The sequence below is a fragment of the Canis aureus genome, chromosome 29 (genome assembly GCF_053574225.1).
Source record: "Canis aureus isolate CA01 chromosome 29, VMU_Caureus_v.1.0, whole genome shotgun sequence".
Lineage (NCBI taxonomy): Eukaryota > Metazoa > Chordata > Mammalia > Carnivora > Canidae > Canis > Canis aureus.
In genome coordinates, this window is record NC_135639.1 from 13,260,134 (window position 1) to 13,285,199 (window position 25,066).

Sequence of the window (25,066 nt, forward strand, 5' to 3'; positions counted from 1 at the left end):
AGGGAAAGGAAGGAAGGAAAAGATTGGTGGGAGGTGGGGAGGAGCTTGTACTTTGGGGTTTGAAGTCAGAAGCAGTTTAAAAGTCCCAGGATTCTGATTCTGCTAAGTGCTTCCTCCAATCCTAGGGGAATATCCTTCAACGCAAAACTTACATGTCTGGATTAAAACAACAACGACGACGACGATGACAAACTAGAAGTTAAGAGAAGTAAGCATTTTTAACCTGAAATTCAAACCAAACTCCCTCGGGGAGCCTTGCAGTGGGCAAAGATCTGGTTGGAAAACTTTTCTCCCATTCCTTTTCTGAAGGACTTAAGTTTTCCTAATCCTCTCCCTTTTGCACCCTCATCTCCCTTTAAAATGCCCAAGAATCCATCAGTCTGGCCCTTTGTGGGTGAGGAGCCTGGGTTTCTTGAGCCTCATTGGAGAAGGACCACACTCAAATTATAGATACTTAAAAAAAAAAAAAAACTCACTTCAATTTCTCAAAACGACTACTCTGAGGGCATATTGATAAATCTTTATTGACAAAATATTGACATTGACATACTTCTTGGAAGTATATAGTGTGTTAGAATTCTAACAAATTAACACAAAACACAAAAATATTTACATTCTGGTATAGAAGACATTAAGGAAGCATTTGTCACTCTCTTTAGTAAGTCTATGATCTTGGAATAGAAACTCAGTGCTTGAAAACTTGCCGCCATGTCCTTGGCCACACTTAACATCATCCCCGCTAACTACAGTCCTTCAGTTTTTGCAACAGATAGATTTAAAGTTTGGGAATGGCCTTTACAGCAAATGGTTGAATTTGGCCAATCTCTCCAACCACCAAAAGGAGTTTACTTCATGGTTTTAAGCCTTCGGGATGTTAGGAAAAGGGAATGTTCAAGAAATAGAATTAATTTAGGGTTTTTCTTTCCCAGCACAAGTCCTGACTCCTCTCATGGGCACCCTCCCCCGCCACCCCCAGCCCCCCATCCTGCTCCCCATTTCTCTGTAAGAGGACCACTATCGCCGAGCCTACTTCATTTACCTTTCACAATCACTTTGACGTCAGAAGGTATCAAAAAGTGTTTACAGACTGCACATTTCTCAAAAAAATAAATCAAAATAAAAAGCACATAGAACCTGTCTTTAAAAGGAAAAGAAAATTACAATTCATTTTCTGTCTTTAGACACCATTCGCCCAACAACTGCTACATGCAATTCAAGTTTTTGAACAGGTGTGGGATGGGGCTGGATACGGAATTTCGATTGCTATTATTACTGATTATTTTTAAAGATTGGGGGGGGGGGGCGGGAAACTCTGCGAAGTGCAAAAGAAAAGTCCTGTGCCTGGTTGGGGTTTTCTTTTTTAGCATCATTATATCATCATCATTTTTTTTTTTAATCAGGACTGCGATAAACGGAATACCTGCCAATCATCTTGTCTCGCTGGGTTGGTGTTTGACTGGCAGCTTCCCTTGTTCAGAGCGCCTTCGGGCTGTGCCACATTTGGATCTCTCTCTCTCTCTCTCTCTCTCTCACTCTCTCTCTCTCTCCCTCTCTCACTCAGCTGCCTCTTTAGACAAGGGTTGCATGTTGATCAAGAAGCCTCCGTCCTCTGCCATCTCCACGCAGCCTGGGATCAGGACCCTGTGCCCTCGCTGCCCAAAGTCTGCGACGCGCCAACGCTCTCTCCGAATCCCTCTTCCTCTTCTCCGTGCATGTGTGTGCGGTTTTTTGTTTTGTTTTGTTTTGTTTCATAGGGTTTTTTGTTGTTGTTTTTGTTTTGTTTTCCTTCTACCCCTCCTCTCCCTGTCTCTGTTTTGCTCCGTGTTGTCCGTTCAGTGGGGTGCGGTTTATGTCTTTAATCGTCTGAGGTCACGTCTATTTCCTCGGGACTCGCCTGCTTGGTGGCGATCCTCCACCGGTTAATATGGTGCGTCCCTTTTTTCTTTTGTTGCGAATCTGAGCCTTCTTCCTCCAGCTTCTGTCTTTTGAACTTCGTCCTTCGGTTCTGAAACCATACTTTTACCTGTGGCCGAGAGGCAGATGGGGCACGTTAGTTCCTCCACAGCGCCCTCCTCCCGCTCCCTCCTGTGAGCGCGCCTGCGAAAGCCCAGTCCCCCAGCTGTGCATCCAAAGGGTGGGCCTCCCCAAGGCCTCCCTTCTGGGAGCCGAGCCCTTACTGCTGTCAGCTAGGAAGCCTGGCTTTCGTACCCTTTGGGGCCCTGGCAGGGTGCTTCCTCGGGGCCAGGTGGCCCAGGGTGCACAGGGCCCCTGCTCCCTTGCCTTGGAGGGGACTCCCACCTCCTGCTGGGAAGCCAAAGTCTTACAAACCCTGGGAAACCCCTACAACAATAATAAGCAAGGTAAAATAAAAAGAGACAGGTCCCTGACTCCCTGTACCTAGCCAGTGCAGGGAAGACCTCGTTCCCTGCCGCAGCAGCTTTCTTGTGCAAGGCCCAATGTGCTTCCTATTTTGCCTGTTTCCGCAGCATTGCCTAAATATAGCGCCTCCTCTGCAAGGCCTCGGCCTGGGGTAGGCAGTCAGGATTTGCCTGAGCTTCCTCTTCCTTGCCCAGGACTCTTGCAGGTGAGCAGGAGTTGGGGGGTGCAGGAGTACTGGAAGAAGGCGAGGGGATGGTGGGATGCAGAGGCCTGGGGACCAACCCAGCTGTACATTTCCAGCTAGGAAAAGACGCTCAAAAGTGAAAGCTTCTGAAAGACCTTTGGATAAAGAGGAAGTGAGAGAGAAACTAAGAAAGAGGAGAGGAGAGGAGAGAAGAGATGGAGCACCCTCATCCCTCCCTTCCCCCCCCCATCACCCCCAGGACCCACCAGGCCCAGGCTCCCACTCTGGTCACATCACTTCCCAGCAGAGTGGGGCTGGTGGCCTCATCTCCCCAGAGCAGCTGCTAAAGGTGTGGGGAGCAATGATGTGGGGCTGCGCTGCAATCCCCATCACCCCCTGGGAGAGCTGGGCAGCGAGTCCCCACTCAGCCACCAGAGGAGACACCAACGTTGTTGTCCCACCTTCCCACCAGTGTGGTACAGTGAGGGAAAAGCGGGTGACTGCACCTCCCCTGCCCCCAGGCCGTCCAGTCCCCAAAGCAGCAAGCAGCCCAGGCCCCTGAAGCCCTCGCCACTCCCTCCTTTTAGAAGGCCGGCCCAGGTCCCGGCTTGCTCTCCCCAATGCCCCAGTCCCCCAAAGTGCCCCATGAAAAAGCCGAGCTGGAACAAGGCTGAGTTTAATTTGCTTTGAGTTTGCTAATTGAGGGGGAGGACGGTTCATTTCTCCCCGGCGCTCGCCCAAGGCGCGCGTCGGTGCGCTCCGGGCTTGACACGCACACAAAGACTCCAGGCAGCGTGGGCAGCGAGGCGGACAAAGACCACCGCGGCCTCGGCTATCCAGGAGAAATCAGCCGGGCCGCGCCTTGTGCCGGGCCCCGCACCAACCCGCGAGGCCCTCCTCGGTTTTGTCCAGGGGGACGTTTTAAAACAAAAGCCTCGACCTCTTTGCGCCTCCCAGGAAAAGTGTTACAACTTAATCTGCCCCAAAACGTTACTGTTTGTCGGGAACTTTGACCCCGCCCTGCAGCTCCATGTACAGTAGCGCCTACTGTAGCCCTAAGCCCCCTCCCCGACCCCAGCAGGCCAGAGCCAGGCCCGCCTCCGAGCCCCGTGGCGCCGCAAGGATCTGTCCCCCGAGGCAGCCCTTCTCCACAGCCTTCAGCTCTGTTTCGTTGATTTAGGGACGCACCTAGGATGTCTGGCCTCTGCCTTCTGATTCTCTGATCCCCTCAAGGGGAGAAACCGGAGCCGCCGGTGTGAACCTTGGGTCTGCAGTGGCACAGAACCCGCGCTTAACCCACTCGGAGACACCTCCAGATTTGAACCTCATGCATCCACTCCGCCACCGCCCCTCACCTCCTGCCTCTCCTTCTTCCAGTACTCAGCCGAGTCCCCAGACTTTAACTGAAAGTGTCACCAAAAGTGCACAGGTGCCTTAGCCAGGAACTGTAAGTCATGCCCAGTGGACAGAAGGAGCTACTCCGCCTGTCTCCCCAGAGCCTGGGGTAGGTCGGCTCCTGCAGTCCCTTGCTGGAGCCCAGGGAAGCCAGGCGCCTCCAAACTTCTACATTATGAACTCCAGCGTGGAGCCAGCTCCCCGGCTCTTCGCCAAAGGCCCTCTCCGAGCTCCGCACTTGTGTGCTAGCTGCGTGGGGCCAGAGTTGTGGGCTGGGTTCGCAGGGTGCACGCCTCGCTCACCTGAGTTTCCGTGAGGCTGAGGCTGTGCGCCAGCTGCTTCCTCTCGGCGCCCACCACGTAGTGGTTCTTCTCGAAGGCGTGTTCCAGCCTCAGAAGCTGGGACGGGGAAAAGGCGGTTCGGATCCGCTTCGGCTTTCGGGCCAGCGCGTTGTGCAAAAGGAAGCTCTCCGGGCTTGTGTCGTTCCCTGCCGGGGACATAGCAGAACTCCCGTTAGAGGGGGCCGTCCTGGCCCGGGCCTCGCGCTTCTCCCGAGCCGGGCTGGTGGGGCACAGCGCTCGTGGCCTTCGCGCAGCCGATGCGACACGGCCCGTGGGGACCCGGGGGTGCGGGAGGAGGACGACGGCCCAGCCTCCCTGCGCGGAACACCGAGCCTCTACCTGTGCGGCACCCACCCAGCAGCTGCCTGGCGGGCCAAGTCCCCAGGCTCCTGACCTCCGCGGGCTTTGCAGCCGCCCTGGCGCCACGGTCCTCACCACCTCGGTGCCGCGCTCTCCAGGCAGAGGAGGGGCAGCAGATCCAGGCCCGAAACTTTCTCCTCTTTCTAACCCCGGGGAACTTTAACCCTTGGGTGGGGTGGGGGGTGGCCCGCTATCCAGAGTTTTCTCGGGGACTTAATTTTAAATTATTTAAGGCTCTTCCCCTCCAGGAAAGTGCAGCAACCAGGCGCGTGCTTGCGGCCCGGCCGGGACCGAAATTTCGCCGGCGGGTGCGCGGGTTTGCCGGGGCCACCGCGGCCCGAGGACCCGGCTTCCTCACTGCCCCGCTCCAGAGAACTAGCAGACGCGAGCGAAGGGATCGGAACCCGGGGCTGCCGAGCCGCGGGCGCCCTATGGGACTGTCCGCGGTCCCAGAAGATCCCGGCTACTTCGGGCCTGCTGGGGGCACCAAGAGCGAAGCCGGCAGAGAAGGAGGAGAGGAGCCAGAAACTTTGTGGGCAGAGCTAGAGTAGTTTCGGGTTCACTCTGGAGGGTGGCTAATCGATTCGCTAAAAACCCAAAGAAAAACAAACGGACAGTTTAGGCGAGAAGGGAGGCAAATCCGGCCCCAAAATTAGGATGAAAGGTCGTTTTTGTTTTTGTTTTGTTTTGTTTGTAATTGGGGGGTGGAAGTGGCATCTCCGGATTCTAGGCTCTGGCAGGAACGCAAAGGGTTAATGGATGGACCAGCCGCGGAGTATTGATCGGCTGTCGCGGGGAGGAAGGTCTCTTCCCGGTGCTCCGACCGCTAAACTAATTACTCTTCCCCTTTTCTGGAGTTTTAACTTTTCTCCTACCTCCACCCAGAGAAAGAATAAATAAAATTAAAAAAAAATAGCAGGAAGGGAAAACCCCCAAAGAGATCTTTTTTGTCCAGCCCGTCTCCCGATCCGGTTCGTTTCTTTTAAAACAAAAACAAAATCAGAAACAAAACCCAGAGCGAACCCGCCTCCCCGCCGCGGGCGCCCCGCGCCGCGTTCGAGCCGCCGAGGTCACTACCCGCGAGGGTTCCAGGGCCCTCCCCGGGCCGACAAAAAAAAGGGGGGAAGAACCGCCTTAGACTTCGCCCTGTGGGCGCGGGGGTCTCCTCGCCGCCCGAAGAGGGTCGGAAGCCGAGAAGTCGCAGGGCTGGGCTCGAAGGCGCGAGGAGTGGGTGACAAACTGGGTCTTGCGCAGGCGACGGCGAACCTGGCGGCCGGGCCGTGGTCGTGCGCCCTCGGCGCGAGGGCAGCCCGGGCGCCGCGGAGGAGGCGGAGAGCCTGGGTACCCCGCGGGCTCCGGGACTGCGCGGAGGCCGGCGCTCCGGGAAGGCTGCCCAGCCTGTCCCCAACGCGAGGGCGCCCCGGGGACAGCTCCTCCGTCTGCGCCCCCTCTCTAAGGGGTCCAGCGGCCCCAGGCCGGCCCCCCAGCGCGGCCGCAGCTCCGGAGACCGCGGCAGGCGCACCGGGCCCGGCCCCTCGCCGCCCAGCTCCCGCACCGGGGCGCGCGGGCCCGCAAGCTGCAGGCACCTCCTCCCAGGCCTTGCCAAGCGCCCACCCGGCGCAGGCCGAGGGCAGCGCAGGACGCGGCGCGCTGCAGCCCCGCGACGTGGCACGTACCTTGGAAGCGATGGCCCAGATACCGGTAGCGGTGGATGAGCCAGGGGTAGAAGGTGGACGGGTCCCGCTGCTGCGAGGCGAAGAGGGGGTGTGGCGAGTGCGAGGAGGGCAGGGGGTGGGCGGCCAGGGCGTGCGGCGGCGGCACCGGGTGCACGGGCACCGCGGGGTTGGGCGGGTGCGAGACCGCCTCGGCGAACACCAAGTCCGGGTTGGAGTAGACGCCCCTGCCGGCGGCGGCGGCGGCGGCGGCCGAGTGGAAGCCGTTGAGGAACGGGTTTATGGGGCTGGAGTTGGCGTAGCTGAGCGCCGCGGGACGGATGGGGTCCTCGGAGCGCGAGGCGGGCAGGGGACTGTCCTTGGCCACCAGCGACTCGATGGTGAAGCAGCGCTTGGGCGCCGGCTGGAACATGCTGCGCCGAGGAGCGGGCGCCCGAGGCTCCCGGCTCCCGGCGACCGCGGCGCGCTGCCTCCGCCGCCCGCTGCCCGCGGCGAGCACGGACGGGAATTGGGGACTTGTTTGTTTGGGGTGGGGGTGGGGGGAGGAAAGGAAGAAAGAAAGGAAAGGAAAAGGAAAGGAGGGGGGAGGGGGGAGGGAGAGGAGGCAACGCCGAGGATCCCGAGAATCTTGCACCAAACGCGCCCAACCTGGAGAGAGGGGGGAAAAAAATCCTTCCAGAAGAATTTGCAGGCGCGGATTGGGGTAATTTTTTTTTTTTTTTTTTTTTTTTTTGGCGAGATGGCGTGGGGGGATCGGAGTTACAGGCAGGGAGGAGGGGGGGGAAAGTTTCTCGGGGGAGGCAAAAAAAAAAGTTTTCTCTCCTCTGCAAAAGGCGGGCAGGGCGCCCTAAGTCCAAGGACAATCCATGGAAGTGTTCGCTTCTTCACAAGTTGTGCAAACGATTTGTTAGTTCATGAGCCTAATTAGTGCGGGGATCACATAAACAGCTTCCTCCGAAGCCTGGTAAATGGCTTGATGATTGGTCGCTATTACTCGCCCTGAGGTGGAAGGGGGGAGACTCTTTAAAGTGCGTCAGAGGGAGGCGAGCGCCTGGGAACCCGGAGGCCTGGATCCCGGCCGAGAGTGGAACGGAGTCGGCGCCGCGGCCTCGGCCGAGCTCCCGCGCCCGCCAGGCCGCCCGCTCGCCGCGCCTTCGCCCCGCGCTCCTGGCCCCGCGCTCCGCGGCGCCCGCTGCGGCTTCGCCTCCTCCTCTTTCGCCTCCTCCTCTTCCTCCGGCCTCCTCTCCTCCTTCTCCTCCTCCTCCTCCTCCTCTTCCTCCTTCTCCTCCTCCTCCTCTCCTTCCTCCTCCTCTTTCCCCACCTCCTCCCCCTCTGCCACCGCCTCCTCCTTCGCCACCACCACTCCCTCCGGGGCACCCCGGTCCCTGCAGAGTCCCCGGCCCGCGCCGCCTCTGCCGCGGCCCCCTGGATCCCGAGCCGGTGGGACGCACGGACGCACGGACGGACCCGCGGGTCCCTGCGCCCAGCTCTCGGCCGCCGCCCCCCGCGGCCCCGCGTCGGGGAAGCGGGGCTCGCCCCCGGAGCCCCGCGAGGGTAAGCAAGGCAGGGGAGGATTCCGGGCGAGGGCTAACGGGGCCGCTCGGCTTCCCCAGTCCCCACCCCCCGGCAGAACGCGGGGCGGTTTCCCAGGTGAGGAGGGCGCCCGGGCTCGGGGGTGGGGGCGGAGGGGGTCCTGCAACCGCGCCTAGCCTTGGGGTCCCAGGGTCGCCGCGTCCGCGATCCTCCACCGGGTTCCTTCGTTTGCAACTTGAGACACGAGTCAGCGACCCTGCCCGGGGGACGCGCTTCCCACCGGCCCCACGGGCTCCCGGCTTCTTTCTCTCTGGGAGGGTGCTCCCCTCCTTCCCCCAAACTGTTCCTTTCTGTAATATGTGGGACCAAGGGGTCCAAGGTCAGGGGAAAGACGGATGTGGTGTTACTCTTATCGTTACGCTGTCGGTATCACTTGCGTTAGTTTTGGCATTATTATTATTGCTGCTGCTGTTGCTGTTGTTGTTGTTTTATTATTATTATTATTATTTCTATTATTATTCCGCCATCTGTCGTCCCAGGGGCGGGTTGCTGAGCAGGGTTTGCAGCTAGGGACTGCAGATCGCGTCTCCGGTCCCGGGCCGTGTCCGCATTTTCGAGCTCGCCTTCGGTTTTGGGATGATTTTAGGGCCGAGTTCCCTCGTCCCCATTGGCTCGCGCCGCGGCATAATTATGATCACATCCCCCAGGCTGCTGGCGCTGCTCTCTGTTTATTGGTGGTTAAAGATCTATTATCTATTCATCAGCCGCTTCTTTTTTTTTTCCTTTTTTTTTTTCTTCTTGCCAATTGCATTCTTCCTAAGTGAAGTACCAGCAGGTATTTTGCACGTTTACAATTAATGAGGGAAAAAATCCGGCATCCTTTAAATCTATCACTTAGAGGTCCGTGCCATTTCTCTTAAGGAGGAAGAAATGCCAGTGTTTGGTGACTAGGTTGCCGTGAGACCCAGGAAAAGTCGATTTGGGAGGGGGAAGAAGAGCAAAGTCCTGAGAGGGAGATGGCTACCACCACCAGCTTCATCAGTGGAGGGTCTGGGTCTTTGCACTTAGCCCCCTGCTTGCCCAACCACCCATCTCCCTGCCCTGGGATCTCCCTTGACCCTCTCTGGTTTCATCTGATGTATTTTTATGTTCACATCAATCTCTTGACTTCTTTATTCCAGGCATAATTTGTTTCGGGGTAGGGAGGGAAAACCCTTTAGGAAAACTCTCCAGGCAATAGAAGTTAGAAGTGTGTTTTCTGGGGTTGTCTGGGCACCTGACCTTAACTAGCAGAGATCATCTGCCGCACTCCCCACCACCACCACCAATTTTCCCAGAGCATGCACACATGCACACATTCACACACAAGACAGGTGTGGGCCTTGGCTTTGCCCTCATGCCCTGAGAAACCTGACCCTGTCTCAGACTTCAGACCTCTGACGCCAGCTCTGGGCTGGGGTGGTGGCTGGGTTTTCACCCTTACCAGGTTCCTGTGGTTTTGCTTTGCAGCATCCCCCTATCCTTTTCCCCAGGCCCAAGGATGCAGGGTGTTCAGTCCAGCCTCTTGTAATGGGGTACATTTGGAGATGTACCTGCCTGCCTGTGGCGTGAACCACCGACCTCCTCCAGAAATATCCTCTCCTCCAGAAATATCGTCTCCAGTTCAGAAATCTCTCCCTCAGTTAAGCTGTAGGGACACAAACCCCACCATGCCCAGGCCAGCAGGGAACCTGAAGCCACCTGAAAAGGCAGTTGGCTCTTGCTAGCCAGAAGCCTGGGGGGTGGAGGGTAGCGGTCAGCCCTCCATTTCTAAAGCCAGAAAAGGACACCCAATTTAGGTGGGCTTACATCATGGATCCTGGAACCAGGGGGAAAGGTCCTCCTTCTCCTGGGCAGGCTCTCCAGGAAAGACGAGGGTCCGAACTAGGGGCACTTAGAAGCCCTGCCCTGGCTGCAGGGTGGGAAATGACAATTTATTCCACAGTATTCGTGATCTTGGCTAGGGACATGAGAGTAGATGACCTTGAGGGCAGATGGGTTCCAGTTAGTGTCTGGGAGGTGGAGTGAGGCCGCCGTGGCGTGTGAAACTAGGGCATTTGACCTTTTTTAAAAGTCAGAGGCTAGGCGCTCAAGTATTGGTGGTACTCCCTTAAACTCTTTCCTACCTTTGGCTAGAAGCAACCAGAGTGCCGAAGGGAGTGAACCACAGTCTGGAGCCCAGACCCCTCCTCTTCCTGCCGCCGGAGGCAGGAACGTTTAGCCCTGGGGCAAAGGGCCCAGATTGCTTGGAGCCTCCTCTCTGGTCACGGTCACGCAATATCCTCTGCAGGCCACCCGCCTCTTGCAAAGTGCCCAGAGATTTGCCTCAGGGTCTCTTGTGGCGGCAGGTGGGCAAGGGTGGAGGAGCAGCAGGGTCCGTTTCCTCTGGCCCAAGTGCTGGGGGCCCCAAGTCTCACTCAGGCCCACAGGAGGGACAAATGAGTTTGAGCCTCGTAGAAGCCGGGGAAGCCAGATAATCTATGCTAATTCATGCGGCCAGAGACCTGAGGAACTCGGGAAGGTTCGAAAGGCGGCCGGCCCGACATACAGGAGAATTAACGAGGACAGTAACTCATTAACCAAGACCAGTGGGAGAGGCTCAACAGGGCACTGGACACTCTGATCTGGACTCGGACCCTGGGCCAACTCCACCCCTGCTCCTTGCACCGCGGCTGCCACTTACTTTCCTCGCCACTTACTTTCCTCGAGCCTTAGGCCTTTGCAGAATCCGGCCCCTCTTTGTTCCCTAGCTGCCCTAGCAGGATGGGGGTTTGGTGAGGTATTGGAGTATGCAGTGAGCCATGAGGGGATTTCTGAGGCTCCCTCTTAGGGCAAGGGGCTCTTTTTCCTACATGCCCCAAACCACCTCAAGTGGGACTCTGTAGATTCAGGAATCTCCACTAAACAGGCAGTGGGACTAAGAGACACAAGATGAAGGTTCGAATCTGAGATGTGTCACTTACTGTCTGATGAGGGATCTGGGGCAGACACCCAACCTCTCCCGACCTCCATCTTGTCATCTGTAAAAATATGGCCAATGCTGCCCCCAAGACAGTGGAGCCTAGAAGTCAGGCTTGTTTTGAAGAGTGATAGAACCCTTCTATTTCTTGATGATGGTGGCAATTACAACTCTAGGAGCATTTTCCAAAACTCATAGAGCTCTACACCATAAAGGGTGAATTTCACTAGATGTTAGACCTTAATGAATCTGCCCCACCCCAAAACAGCAGTCAGATCTGGGTGACCTTGAGCAAATTACCTGACCTCTCCGTGCCTTTCTCTCCTGTGAACTGGAGATAAATAATAGTATCTTGGCCCTTGGGGTTGTTTAAGGAGATAAGCCAAGCAAAGTGCTTAGGCTGTGATTAGCACATCATGAGCTGTAATAAAAGTTAGCTCCTGTTCCTGCGTTGCTGTTATTATTACCTGCCATCTCCAGGGCTTGTTCCTGGGCTTCAAAACTGAACAATATAGTTGTGCAAGCATAAGCCATTGCTGGTCTCACACTCTTGCCACTAGCTTCTCCATGCTCCCCCAAAAGGCCAAGGACTTCCCTGGGCTGGTGCTGAGGTGAGAGAAGCCTGGATTCCTGGCTAGTGGGAGGTATCAAAGGGCAGAAATGTGTGTGTGTGTGTGTGTGTGTGTGTGTGTGTGTGTGTGTGTGGAGAGGGGAATCTCCCACAGCTCTCTGCCCTGAGTTTCCTCCCTGGGGTGCATTCACTGCCTCCTGCAATTCAGGATAGACGCCCAGGTGCTGCCTGGGATCACTACATTTGCGACCACCTTCTCGAGGAGTCTCGGTTGGTTTTCTTATCCGTGAACAGGAGATAGCATTATCCTAACAGTTGTTGAGGGGTATGTGAGCTAATGTTTGGCATAGTCACCGTTCGTCAAATATTATTGTTAGGTCATGGCTTGGGGTGGTCCAGCCGGCCTCGTGCACCCCGCGATGTCCAGGGCCCTCCCTGGGAGCCGGTCGGGGGTCCGTGAGCCCTCCAGGAAGCATGAACGTCGGCGAAGGGTGAGCCCCTTCCCCGGAGAGCCCCTTCCTGGGCCCAACACAAGCAGAAGGTACCTGGGGATGGTCAGGGCCTCGGGCTCCGTTAACAACTCCTCCCACCCACCGTGATTCCCAGTAACCCGGCCTCTTCGAACGCGCAGGGAGAGGGTGGGAAGACGAAAAGAATTCATACCTTTAAAAACATGTTTTTTAAAAATTGTTATTAGAGCAAAATCCCTCCCTGGCGTCCTCCCCAGGCTGCTCCCTGGGCCGGGATCCGCGTGCGCGCAGCGGCGCCTAGTGGCGAGGGCCGGAGCGGGCTGCATAGCCGCGGCGCCCTGAGCCCCGCGCGCCCTGGGGAGTGCTGGGGTGCGCCCCACTGCCAAGCTCCTGCGGGGCCCGCCATCAGGGCCGGAAGAGGCGGTCTATGGAGGCTCACTGACTACACAGTAGACAGGACGACGTGGAAATGGGTCCCTCCTCCCTCCATCAGCTCCAGCTCTTGCAATCTCAGCTCCTGGAGGAGTCGGGCTTCTTTCCGAAGAGTGCAAGGAAGGGGGAACGGGTTCAGTTCTCAAAAGGACCAGGAGGGCCGTGATCACCTGGGCCAGGGCGATGGCCAACTACTGCGCAAATGCACCACAAACCCGTGCCTGAGGTCCCAGATCCCGCTGCCCAACTGCGGTGGTTCAGAGAATGGACCCCTGTTCCCCAGCGCTGGCCCCACGCGCGGTGGAGTCGGAGGAGCTAGGGGCGCGGGGCGCGGCTCTTCCGGCTTCGCGCCCCCTCGTGGGCGGCCAATGATCGCTCGAGACTGGGGTCCTGGTGATTATAGCCCAGGCGGCGATTGGTCATCAGACGAAATTAGGTGGCCCCGCCGCCGCGGGCCGGGTGACAGGCTCCTTCTTCTTGGAGCCCGCGGACCTCCTCTTGTCTCCGGGGCAGGCTAGCCTCTCCGGTGAGGTGAAGCCGTGGCATCCTCGCGGGGGTCTCTGGAAATGAGAGAGGCACTCCCCAGGTAACTGTTCAATGCGTCCACCTGGGGGCCAAGCCCTCACCGCAGTGTCTGGACCCTGGCCTCGGCCTCTGCTGTCCGGGGCGACTGCAGGAAACTGGTGCTGCCCTTCTCTGGATGTTAGCAGGGGCTTGTGAACCCCTGGGGCTCCAGAGATCTATCCAATTTTAGATCTAACATTTCACAGCCAGGAACTCCGCACTGGTTGGAGCTACAGGCAGGACCTGACCCTAGAGATTTACCTCACTCATCAATCCCTCAACACACAGGCTGTCTGGACTCACTACTGAAAGCAAAGAAACAGAATCAGAGGAGATGCCGGTCTCTGTCTCCCTCAGCTGCCTTCAAATGAGTCTAAGGCCAAGCAAAGAAGCGTGAGGGACAGACTTATGGACACAGACTGGCAAGCGGGGATTAGGAACCACTGGCCTTGCTCTAGGGACTGCTCCGCAGGGGTGGAGATAGTCCTGTCTCTCCTGCACTGCCCCCTCCCTGTGTAGATAGAGTTGTCACACTCCCCTCCTCCCACCCCTATAACTATGTCTCTTTTGGGACTCAAGGGCGCCGACTGTTGCCAGGTGCTCCAGGAAGCTGGACAAGATGTCCAAAAGGCCACGGGGCCAGCATGGAAGGTGGGGGACACACCTTCTAACTCCTCTACTGCCTTCTTTGGCATCTTTTGCTTTGAGACTCTGCTCTTGCCACCTGTGACCGACCTCGTAAATTGGGGTTCGGTCCTTTAAGGAGCTCCTTGAGATTGTCAGCACTAAGGAACCATCAGACCTGGGGATGGCTTCTGAAACACTGGAGCCCCACCAGACCCTCTTTCAGGAATTTGTGTCTTCTCTCGGTATCTCTCCACTTTTTTTGGACTCTAGGGGCCTGCAGTAGGGCTGAGAAAGGGATCCTGCCATTTGAGGAAAGAGGGAGACTGGAAACTTTCTCTTGAAGGCTGCAGCTCTCCTTGAAACCTGGAGGGGATGCCTGGAAGGTTTAGAAGTTGTAGCATTTAAAAGCCCGTTTTCTCACATTGGTAATCTCAGTGAACTTCAGAATCTGATGTGGAAGGAGCCATAATACCCGTTTTCCAGATAAGAAAACTGAGGCTCAGCGCAGCTCTGGTGGCTCAGCGGTTTAGCACTACCTTCAGCCCAGGGTGTGATCCGGAGGTCCCTGGATCGAGTCCCACATCAGGCTCCCTGCATGGAGCCTGCTTCTCCCTCTGCCTGTGTGTGTCTCTCTCTCTGTGTCTCTTATAAATAAATAAAATCTTAAAAAAGAAAGAAAGAAAGAAAGAAAGAAAGAAAGAAAGAAAGAAAGAAAGAAAGAAAAGAAAACTGAGGCTCAAAGAGGTGACACAAAGCATTCTCACCTCCTAGCCGAGCATGCTGTGGCCCTTCCAAGAGGGGCCCTGGGACCGACCCGTCCACCCCCACCCCCCAGTGTTGCCAGACACCTACATTCAAGCCAATGAGAAAAGAAAGCGAAGAGCCCCACCCCCCACCCCCGCTGGCAGACCGGGGGCGCCCCAACCGTGGCGGCAGGGAGGTTCATCCAGGCTCCAGTTGGCGGAACTCTGGCGCCTGCCTGGAAGCCACTTGCCCACCGTTGTCATCCAGGCCACCTTTTCAGGCCTCGCCCACACACCCTCTTTCTCTTTCCCTGGTCCCTTCCCGCGATCCAAGCTCAGGGCCGACATCCGCCTCACTGCAGCCGGGGAGCCGGAGAGCTGTCAGGGCAACGCTGGTGGCCCGGCGGCGGCGGAGACTCCGTGCGCCCCGCACCCTGGGGTGGCTCTCGTGGGGGACTCGGAGAGGCCCTGCGCCTACAGAGCAGCGCCTGCGGTCGGAAAGGGCAGAGCGTGGTCCCAGCTCCCCTCCCAGGCAGCAGGGCGGCCTGAAGGCCCCTCATCCAGCTACCCCTGCCTCCCTAGCTCCTCCGGCGAGCGCGGACCCGGCTAGGGGACAGAAGAGTGCCCAGGGACAGGGAGCTTCCGAGGAGGCCCGCAGAGACGGCCTCCCCCCACCCAGCCCGGGTCCTGATGAGACCCACTCCTGGAGCCTGGGCCCCCGCGGCCTTTAATTACAGGCGGCGGCCAGGCTGCCCCCAGGACTGGTGGGAGGGAGCCCCTCCAGCTGGGGCCCCGCAGCTGCACCCCTGCCCACCACATTCACATTCCGGGACTCCTAGCGCCCGGGGGTTGGACGCATCGGGCCCGGCTCCCCCGTTTGCGTCCGCTCCGCGTCCGAGCGCGGGGACCGGCTGTGCGCCCAGCATCCGCGCGGCCGGGTGGCCAGCCAGCCCCTGGCGGCAGGCGGAGTGGCGCCCGAGGGGACCTCCGGGGCGGCCTCCGGGGCCTCCGCGCGGGGTCCGCCCGTCTGCCCCACCCGGGCGGGGACGGGGAGAGGCCGGAGCGCAGCCGCCCTCCGCTTAGCCGGCCGCCCGCGGCTCGCCGGGAGCAGCGCAACAAAGGGTGGCATCGCGGCGGCGCGGGCAGGGACCTCATTGGTTCAATATTAGCTTTTCATTCCAGTCTATTGTGCCCATCTGAGATAATATTGACTCTGAGGTGAGAGCCCACAGACGACAGAGCTTGCCTGACGCTCCGCGGCAGGGCGCTCGAAGGGAAGAGAATCAGAAATGGAAAGTTAAAGGGACGGCAAACAGAAGCCGCCGGCGCGGCGGCGCGCCCCGGGACGGAGGACAAGCCCGCAGCCGGGCGCTCTCCGCGGCGCGCCCCGGGCCTCCGACCCCGGAGCCGGGGTTCGGGAGGCCGCGCCTGGGGCCCGGCCCGCCCTGGGGAGAGCGCTGCGCCTTCCCACCAGAACCACCCTCGCTTAGCACACGCTCCCACCTCCCAGACGCTGGATTTTGAGGTGCCGCCTCTAGGTAACTGGAGAAAAACTGGCTCCCATTCACACGGCTTTGGCTTGCCAGGAAGCCAACGTCGGCCTGTAAGATATTTTCCCCTTTTAAAAGATGTAACTCTTCAGGGTAAACTTCTCTGTCAAAGCGTTTCTCCTATTTCTCCGGCATGAGAAGAGTAAACACTCGCAGCAATTATCATTAAGCTGCATTACTTGGAAGTGCGCGGTTAATATCAAATTTCTAACTGTGCGTTTTGCTTTGCTTTGAATCGTCTCCTTGCAGCCCATCCACGGGTTTCTTAGCTGCCTTTCTGACCGCAGCTTTAAAGGGCCTCCGAAACGTCAAGTCTTGCATATAAAGATTCGTTTCAATTTCCAAATTGCCTCTAAATGCCGACATTCGAAAATGGCACTTTAAGTTCTTACGTGTCTGAGACAGAACACTTAGGTTGACGCTGGGGGGACCGAATGCCAAGTGCTCAGGGCTTTCAGGCGACGTAAGGAAGGATGCCCTAGGGTCTCATTTACGAAATTTGTGTCGCCCCACCCCCCTCATTGGAGACTGACCTCTATAAGAGATAATCTGTTAACTCCATTACTCCAATAAGGAGCTAGTCATTTGAAATCTTTATGTCCACCCCAAGACACGTGGGCTGGTGGGGAACTGGGATGCGGCAAAGACTGGGGCTGGTGCCACCAGCATCCAGAACCATTGTACACCTGCCTCCTTCTCAGGCTTCCTGGGGGCTCTGGGATATTTCAGAGGAGGACATTCTGTTTAATCTATGTGACCCATCATGTATTACATTGTATCTGGTCCGTTTGGATTATGCATCATTCCTATTATTATATATAATATATAAATCATGTGCTATATATTACATATTATTTAACATGGATTATATGGTTTCATCATATTACATGCTGTTTGACGTATATTTAACATCTAGTTTTTATGTTACATTATATTACTTATTAACGTGTGTTTAATTACACAGTATGTATTGTATGCTGTATACAGTTCTGGATGTATAGGCACATGGACATACATTTATTATATATGTGTCCTGTGTGCAAAAAGTACTTGGGGGAGCCTTATAATCTCCCTGAAAGCGTATATTTGATTGTTTAATGCAACGTTACAGAGTTCTGATCGAAACCACCTTGACGCCAGCTCTGTCTTTATGACAAATAACCCGGGGGTCCAATTTTGGCCCTGGGGACGGGAGGGAGGACGGTCCCTCTCTGGAGCGCGCTTTTCCAAACGCCCCGTTCCCCCGGGGGACGGAGGAGACTGACGTTCTGGACCTTGCATTTGCGTGGCGGTGGCTGTTTTGGATTTGAGAGAGGCCGTTTAGAGGCTCGGACGGTCCCTAACCTGATGTCATGAATTAAAAATGAATTTGGGGAGTGCGGCAGATGCTCCGCCGAGGCCTGGCGGAGGTTCGGGGCTGCAGACGCCGCAGCGGCGGGCTCGGGCCTCGCGGGGGGTGCGGCGGCGCGGGGCGCTCTGGGCTCCGGCGGGTCCCGGCCTCGGCCGCCTGCGGGCCGCCGCCCTCCGGGGCCCGCGCTCCGAGCAGCTGCCCGGGGCTCGAGCGCCCGCCCGGCCGGTGCTGCCCGCGGCCGCCCGCTTCTTCTCGGGGCCGGGGTGAGCGGGAGTCGCCAGCTCCCGCAGGACGGCGGCGGCGGCGTGGGCCGGGGAGAACCGGGTCGGGCATCTCACAGGTCGCACGCGTGCGCCCCTGGAAGAGGCAGGAACCGCACCCGAGCCCCACGTCGTGGTGGGAGGGGGCGCGGACAGAAAGGAAAGGAAGAGACTGTGGAAGCCAGGTATGGCCAAGACAGCTTCAGACCTGAGAAACGCCCGAACTTTCCAGCTGGGGAAGCGGCAGGCGGCTCCTTCCACTCCCAGGCCTGGGAGTCCGGGAGAGGGGCTGGGTTAGGTTGGGGTGTGGGGGGAGCAAGAAGACCTAGCGGCCAGACGGAGGTTCCGAGGCTGCCAAGGTGCGTGGGCCATTTCTTAAAAAGAGCCCCCACCCCCACCCCCAATGGCTACCTGGTCTTGTGAAATAAAGCAGTGAAAGTTGTAATCACACACACACACACACACACACACAGCTCACCAAGAGATTTGGGTTTCCCATTTCCAACAAAAACCTGAGCTCTGCGAGACCGAGCCCAACTCTGATCTGGGTCCAATCCCCAGCCTTCGGGAAAGGTTTTGGTGGAAGTCACAGGGGTGGAAGATTGCAGGTTGGGGCCTCCCTGCTCGGTCCCTGAGGGGGCTCCTAGGACGAGCTGGGGACTGGGAGTGGGAGAAAGTCTTCATGTTGCTAAAAATAAAACAGCCGACCTTCCCCCTCCCCAGTGGTTGCAGTCTCCAGGCCTGGCTGCATGGCGAGGCGTCTGAACACGCAGGGGATGCCAAGCCTTCCAGATGAAGAGTGGATCACAGTGCCAACCATGTGGACGTGGATCTCCCCCAGATGGGCTTCAGCACATCTGGCCCATCTGTAGCATTTTCTCCATCCAGGTGATCCATCTTGCCTCTGCCCAGCGTGGTGGAAAACTTGATTCTCATTGTGTAAGCATGAGAGTTCCATATTTCTGCCCCTTGCTCTGAGCCCTGCTGACTGATTCAAGGGGCAGCTGCTCAGGTGTGCTGGGAACAAGATAGGGTCTATTTCATTGCTCATTTGCTGCGGGGGCATCTTGCATGAGAAAGTCCACTTCTATCACTGATGGCACCTGTATAGATGCTGTGCTACGCATCCATTACAAGGTTCTATCTTATCCAGTCTTCTCAGAAATTCATGGAAATATCAGTCTATTCCCACTCTCCAGATGTGAAAACTGAGACTTCAAAAGAAAGGGATTCACCCCCAAGATCACACACACACACACACACACACACAGTTAGTTAGTAAATGAAGTTAGTAAATGAAGGGGTTTGGATTCTAACCCAGGGCTGTGTGATTCCAACAATTTGTCCTCCTCCCCCTAGCCCCTGCATCCTAACATAATGCTCCTCTTCTCCCCAGTGAGGAAATCAGGATAACACTTTGTGAGAAAAGGGAGAACACTTTGCTCCGAGTCCCCCAGTAAGTGAATTATCACAAAATACAGATCCTAGATCCCACATTCTCTCCGGAGCATTTATTCCAGATCTGGAACAGACAAGAGAGATGGCATATGGGTAGCATATATGGCTTGCAGACAGCCTGCTCACACCTTGCTTCAGCCACCTTCCCACATGCCCAGCGAGGTGGATACTGCTGTTACTAGCCAGTTAGAGGCTCAGTGAAGTTGAACAACGTGTTCACTGCCCAGGCAGTTCACGCAGAGCCCTGGCACTGGCCCGGGCCAGCCCATTCCAAGCCTCCCAGCTCCGCACACCACATATGGGACCATTTAACCAACAGAGTCAGGCCTTGCATTCTGTTGTGAAATTGCTAGGTTGTTTTCTCTTTAAGTGTTCCTGCAAATATTATTTGGGGGATTCAAAACTTTCTCTTCATTTATGCCTCTCTTGTACTCATTCCTTCTCCATGTGTGTACCCGGCTGTGTCACAGAGCCATCAAAGAAACAAAACAGGGAATTGCTTCTTGCCTGTGTTCAATGATATTCAGAGATGACCATGTATAGATTTTACCTACACTTACATATTTTGCTCTATAATCATTTGCCCTATGCTCATCACTGAAGCTCAGATGTATCATAAAAATTCAAATTTACGTATGTGTGTATTTTTCATGATTTTAATGGAATTTTTAAACCTTGCTTTAGACAGTGTTTCCTATTTGCTAAGATCCAAAGGGAAGAGTTTAAAGGAGGAATCTTTTGGTCAAATGATTCCGTATCCAAAAGCATAACCAAGAATCCAGACAGGAAATTACTTGAGAGGTCTCTAACCTGGAGGGGATGTACCAAGTACCCTGCCACCAGGAAGAGCCTTGCCAGGGAATGGCATAAGCCTGCAGACAGCCAGGGCTCCATCTCCATGCCCATCTGAACCTCACTTCCGCACTTCTCCAGGAGCCATGTCCTTCCATTCCATGGAAGAGCTTTGTCTCATTATTTATTATAAAATTACATGAATATTTTCATACAAGAACAGAATGTGTGAAGAAGTAAATAAGAGCACTTGAATTTCCCCTAGCCAGAGGCCACCACTGTCAAACATTTGGGGATGTTAACTTTTGACACCTTGAAAAAGAAAAGAAATTTGATTATGTCTACACATTTTCATTATTGCTGTTCCAGTAAATAAAGAAAGAAAAGAAACATGCCATGTAGTTCTGTTTTTATGAAATGCATAACTGGATGTAGAAGTCAGAACAGTGGTTGCCTCTGGCAGAGGTCTGGGTACAAAGAGGCACAAGGAAACTTTGAGGGGTGTTAGATATGTCCTCTTTCTTGACTTGGGTGATGGTAACATGTATGTATATAATTGCCAGAACTCATTGAACTTAAGACTTGTGGACTTTACTATAGAATTTTATACCTCAATAAAGAAAAAAGAAAGAAAAGGAAGAATCTTGGGCAAATATCATAGCCAAAGACCAAGCTGGGGAGGTAAAGGAAAAAAAGCATAAGATGCTCAGCTAAGACATACCATACACAGAACCTGGACCTTTACAGAAAGGAATACCAGACTTGGCCCCATAAAGCAGCCGCCCCCAGCAGCCCCCTTTTGCAGGCCCACGGCTAAATCCAAGAGGACCGGATCCTTAACAGGGTAAGCAATCTTAAGATCTTGCTGGGACCCACCATCTACCAAACTCTCTCTTCTTTGATGCTGTTTCTCCTCCATGTTTGTAGTCAGGAACTGCATTTCCTGATAGAGGCCTGGTGTCCCTTGGATCCTAACAAGAATCTGTGCTGAGTCAGGAAGGAAGCTGGAAGGCCTAAAGTTTCAAATAGATTATGTTCCAAAAGTTTCTCTCTTCATCACTGTCTAGGACTCAGAATGTTGTCCCTCACAGCAACAGTGTTAAAAATGGTAAACAATAGTCAAGGTTTCAAGTTTCTCCACCCCTCAAAAATCTATTGGCTGCCTACTCCTAAGATAAAGGATTGTAGGCTTGGTAGGAATAGAAGTGTGTTGAATTGTACTGGTTGTACTGCTATGAAAAGCAAATTCCTTCCCCCTCTCCCCGCCAAAATGTGCCTGCTCTCTGCCAGACACTGTGTTAGCATTTGGGATTCAAAAATGAAAAATCTCATGATCTTTCCCCTTAAAGCAGTTCACTGTCTAGTAGAGGAAGATGACCTTGTAAATAAATAAGATTCATAGATGTGGTGACAGAGGTTGTCATAATTAAAGAAAACAAAAATAGAAGTGAATGCTAGTTGGCAGAGGAGAACACATTTTGAAGCGGTGTGAGTTGTTGGGACAAGGAATTAGATGAAGCTCTGTAGGGACACCCTTCAGGTCCTGGGGCACTTTGAAGGGTTGTGGTCCTAGATCTGATTCTACTTCAAAATATATGTCTTTCCTTCTCTTGGCAGAGCATGACAGTTGGACCTCTCAGTCATGTTTGGGGTTGGTTGGTTTTGACTTTCAAATTAGAAGGGAGCAGAGGTGGGCAATACCTAATATTCCAAAGAGAAAAGTAATGGGAATTTAGAAGATGTGTAAACCTCGGAAAAGGATTGTCACAGGTAAAACTTGACCCAGTGGTGAAACAGGTAAAAGCATCAACCCCAACACAGGGGAAGAAGGAAAGGCCATTCCCCATACCAGCCACCAGGGGGTGAAGTTGGGCCAGGATAGCTTGGTTGCTGTGTTGAAAACAAAGTGGGTTAGTAGACTGTGCCCACAGATGTATGGCACCACTTAAAATCACATATTTAGGGGCACCTGGATGGCTCAGTCGGTTAAACATCTGCCTTCAACTCAGGTCACAATCCCAGTGTCCTGTGATCAAGCCCCACATGGGGCTCCCTGCTCAGCAAAACCTGCTTCTCCCTCAAAAATCAATCAATCAATCAATCAATCAATCAATCATGTATTTATAGTATTTGGGAATCATTTAGTCATTCAATCAATATAGCGCATTTACCATTTATAAGGAAATTTGCACCTGACCAGCAATTAACAGGGCTTAAACAATTTAGTGGATCATGATTCTTGCTCTCAAAGATTATTTGGGAAACTAGATAACTACTATTTAGTGTGCCCAGATATAAAATCCCCTATGTTTTTTTCCTCCTGATGCTGTTCTATCACCAAGTTGGGGGTAACAACAATGTAGGATCTACTGACTTCACACAGTTGTTCCAAGGACAGAATGTGATTAGGAAGCAAACATGCCTCTGTAAAGTTCCAGCATTAGACAAGCATTAATGTTAAAATGGTTTGCAGCTATGTCCTTCTCTTGCTGGTCAGTTTTTCATCCAACAAATATATACTGTGCACGGCTGCCGAGCAAGCACTGGGATGGGCGCCGAGGACATAGAAGTAAAGAAAATACAAAATCTCTGCCCTTGTGGAGCTGACATTCCCCAATAGGACAATCTGCTGACATGAATAAAAAGATTCATCAGCCACGTGATAGAGGCAGAAAGCTTAAGGCTGAACAAAGCTGAGAATATATATATATTCTGTCGTATATATACCTGCCCCTGTCGTAGGGCAGGTCTATTTTTAACTCTGAGGAACCTCCACAGTTTTCCAGAGTGGCTGCACCAGTTCACATTCCCACCAACAGTGCTAGAAGGTTCCCCTCTCTCCGCATCCTCTCCAACATTTGTGGTTTCCTGCTTTGTTAATTTTCCCCATTCTCACTGGTGTGAGGTGGTATCTATGTAGGATATTGAAAAATTGGAAGAAACCCATGTGTCCTTCAGTGGAGGCCTAGTAAAAAATTGTGTTGCTTCCATACTACAGAAAATCATGTTACCATTAAAAAGATGGGAGTAGCTATCTATATGTAGTATTATAAGAACATCTCCAAGACCTGTTACAGGGGGATAAAGCACATTCCAGAACAATACATAATATGATCCCATTAATGTTTTAAAAAACATTTACCTAATATACAGTTACATGTATATACTTAAATGAGATCTTAGAGAAAAATTCTGGAAAGATACACAAATGACAACAGTGCTACTTCAAGGGAAGAAAGGGGAACGGGTGGGGGAATGGTGTGCACCAGGCACGATTACTGACTCCAGTGTATGTATACAACTGTACAATGTATACTTCTTGATGGTTTCGCTTCTGACAATGAAAGTACATTGGTGTATGGCCTGTGTAATTAAATAAAGTGTATGCATGTGGGTACAACTGAGTTATAGCAATATGATTATGGATGACAATTGTTGCTCTTTTAATCTCCTTTAATGTTGTTTTAATATGTCTATAGAGAGATATATACACGTAGATGAGATGATGCCAAAACATAAAAGGTGGAATTAAAACATGGTGCCCTGGCTCAGAAATCTTGCCTCTCCCCACCCCACCTGCAGTTTATAGTGAAACCTTTTTTTTAAGAGCATCATGGGATGTTGGATAAAAATCCTTGATCTCCTAGTTCTGAGGCACATGTAATTATTTCACAGGTAAGTAGCCTCAAGGATCTTTTCGATAGATATGACTTCATTATGAGAGCATCATGCCTCTCCCAGCAGTAATTGAGCTTTGGCTGGAGCCAATGTGGGGGTTCTGGTATGTGCTGGGTGACTCCCAATCAGGTTCCCCTGGCTCCCAACCCAAGCCAAGTGAGCTGGCCTTGGCTTTGGCTGATCTCTGAAAATCAGCTTGTTCATCCTGCCCAGATCTCCTCCATTGCTTCCCTCTCCTTCTCTCTCTGGGATCGTCGGCAAATCTGGGTTCCAATGGAGGGAGCTGGCCTGTGTAGCCTATAGTGTCATTTATACTCCCAAACTTTATACTACCCAAATTCATTTCTACTGTGGCAGATTGTTACAAGAGCTCACATTCATTCACATGCACCTGCCATGCGCTGAGGACAAACAGAAGCAGAAAAGCAAGGTCTCTGATTTTAAGGGGCTGCTCTTGGTGGAGTCAAATTCTGGGGAAGTTGAAGCCAATGAAACTACTAGAAAGGTGGGCTCGGAATAGCTCTCTGGATACCCTCCTGCCATTCTCTGCAGCCTCTGGCTCTATGTCTCTTGCACAGAGCTGGCCTCTGCTCCTCCAACCCCTTTGTTCTGAATGTAAGCTCGTAGTGTCCCTTAGCCATGTGGCATTGCTTCAAGTCCCAGAGACTGGCCCACACCCATGCTATATTGGGGGAAGAAGAGTCTCAGGGTGGGGACAGGGATAGCCTGAGGTCAGGGTGAGATCCAAAAACCTGGAGTGGGTACCCAGGATCTTACCAATCTACTGATTCAGCAAACCTTTCCTGAGCACTTGCTGTATGGCAGGCATTATTCTAGATTGATGTAGCACAAGTGGGAACCAATGCCTCTTGGGGCTCCCAGACCAGGTTCTGGTGGTTAGAAGCCTTTCCTGGGCAATGATAACCTCTGTTGGAGAATGTTCAGATCTGTGCGCTTCTCCTGGGCCCCTTAAACAGTCAACTCAACCAGTCTTAGCTGCCAAGGAGAAAAATGCTGGCAGAGAAGACCCAGGCATGCTAGGCACTGGGGTAGGGGCTGGGGCCAGAAGTCATCCTAGACCACGCAGAAAACTCCACAGTGTCCATGGTCAAGGCCAATCTCCAGCAAGGGGAACTTGCTTCCAGGCACCGAGGGTGGGTGGGTGTTTTTCCAGAAGAGAAGCAGCAGTGTGGCAGGAGCAGGGAATGAAGGCCAAGCTGACCCAACCTCTCATTCCTTCTTCCCCACCTCCCGGCTGTATGACCTGGCCAGTGGCTCAGCCTCCTCAGTCTCAGTGGTTTCCTCTGGAATGGGAATAACAGTCCGCTGATTCTTCTTTCAGGAGATGATTCTGGAAATCAAATGAGGTAATCGATGGAAAAGCACATTATAAAGCACTTTACAGTACAAGCTGACATCATGGACTTTGAGGCCCACCTCCACCACCCCACCAGGAATGCCCTGTGCCACCAGCTTTGTGAGGTCTCCCCATATAGCAAATCCAGGAACATTCGTGTGGGTGGCAGAAGGAATCCCTAGCCGACTCACCACTCCTCAGCTCAGAGAGTCCTTCTATTTTTTTTAAATAATAAATTTATTTTTTATTGGTGTTCAATTTGCCAACATACAGAATAACACCCAGTGCTCATCCCGTCAGGTGCCCCCCTCAGTGCCCATCACCCATTCAACCCCACCCCCCGCCCTCCT

General features: G+C 54.0%; 2 protein-coding genes across 3 annotated transcripts; one reads left to right on the plus strand and one right to left on the minus strand.

Moving 5' to 3' along the window:
• Positions 1-500: 500 nt before the first annotated feature.
• EMX2 (empty spiracles homeobox 2) lies at positions 501-7,510 on the minus strand. Of its 2 annotated transcripts, XM_077877478.1 has the most exons (3): positions 6,336-7,483; positions 4,261-4,445; positions 501-2,023 (listed from the first exon to the last, which is right to left on the minus strand). In XM_077877478.1, the coding sequence occupies exons 1-3, from the start codon at positions 6,742-6,744 to the stop codon at positions 1,856-1,858; spliced, it is 762 nt and encodes a 253-aa protein (XP_077733604.1). In that variant the 5' UTR covers positions 6,745-7,483; the 3' UTR covers positions 501-1,855. The 2 variants fall into 2 exon arrangements, with proteins under 2 accessions (XP_077733604.1, XP_077733605.1); XM_077877479.1 differs by lacking the exon at positions 4,261-4,445 and having other exon boundaries at positions 6,336-7,510.
• Positions 6,743-19,525, plus strand: LOC144300840 (uncharacterized). Its single transcript, XM_077877040.1, has 3 exons — positions 6,743-6,850; positions 7,337-7,886; positions 18,155-19,525. Exons 1-3 carry the CDS (start codon positions 6,743-6,745, stop codon positions 18,301-18,303), a joined length of 807 nt encoding a protein of 268 aa, XP_077733166.1. The 3' UTR covers positions 18,304-19,525.
• Positions 19,526-25,066: the final 5,541 nt, after the last annotated feature.

Excerpts from the sequence above, each read along its gene's own strand:
- EMX2 (XM_077877478.1), bottom strand. The coding sequence starts at position 6,744 with ATGTTCCAGCCGGCGCCCAAGCGCTGCTTCACCATCGAGTCGCTGGTG. Across the intron at positions 4,446-6,335 it reads TCTGGGCCATCGCTTCCAAG|GGAACGACACAAGCCCGGAG; the intron begins GTACGTGCCACG and ends TGTCCCCGGCAG. Across the intron at positions 2,024-4,260 it reads TCAGCCTCACGGAAACTCAG|GTAAAAGTATGGTTTCAGAA; the intron begins GTGAGCGAGGCG and ends TCTCGGCCACAG.
- LOC144300840 (XM_077877040.1), top strand. The coding sequence starts at position 6,743 with ATGCTGCGCCGAGGAGCGGGCGCCCGAGGCTCCCGGCTCCCGGCGACC. Across the intron at positions 6,851-7,336 it reads CGGACGGGAATTGGGGACTT|GTGGAAGGGGGGAGACTCTT; the intron begins GTTTGTTTGGGG and ends ACTCGCCCTGAG. Across the intron at positions 7,887-18,154 it reads GCCCCCGGAGCCCCGCGAGG|TGGTTGCAGTCTCCAGGCCT; the intron begins GTAAGCAAGGCA and ends CCCCCTCCCCAG.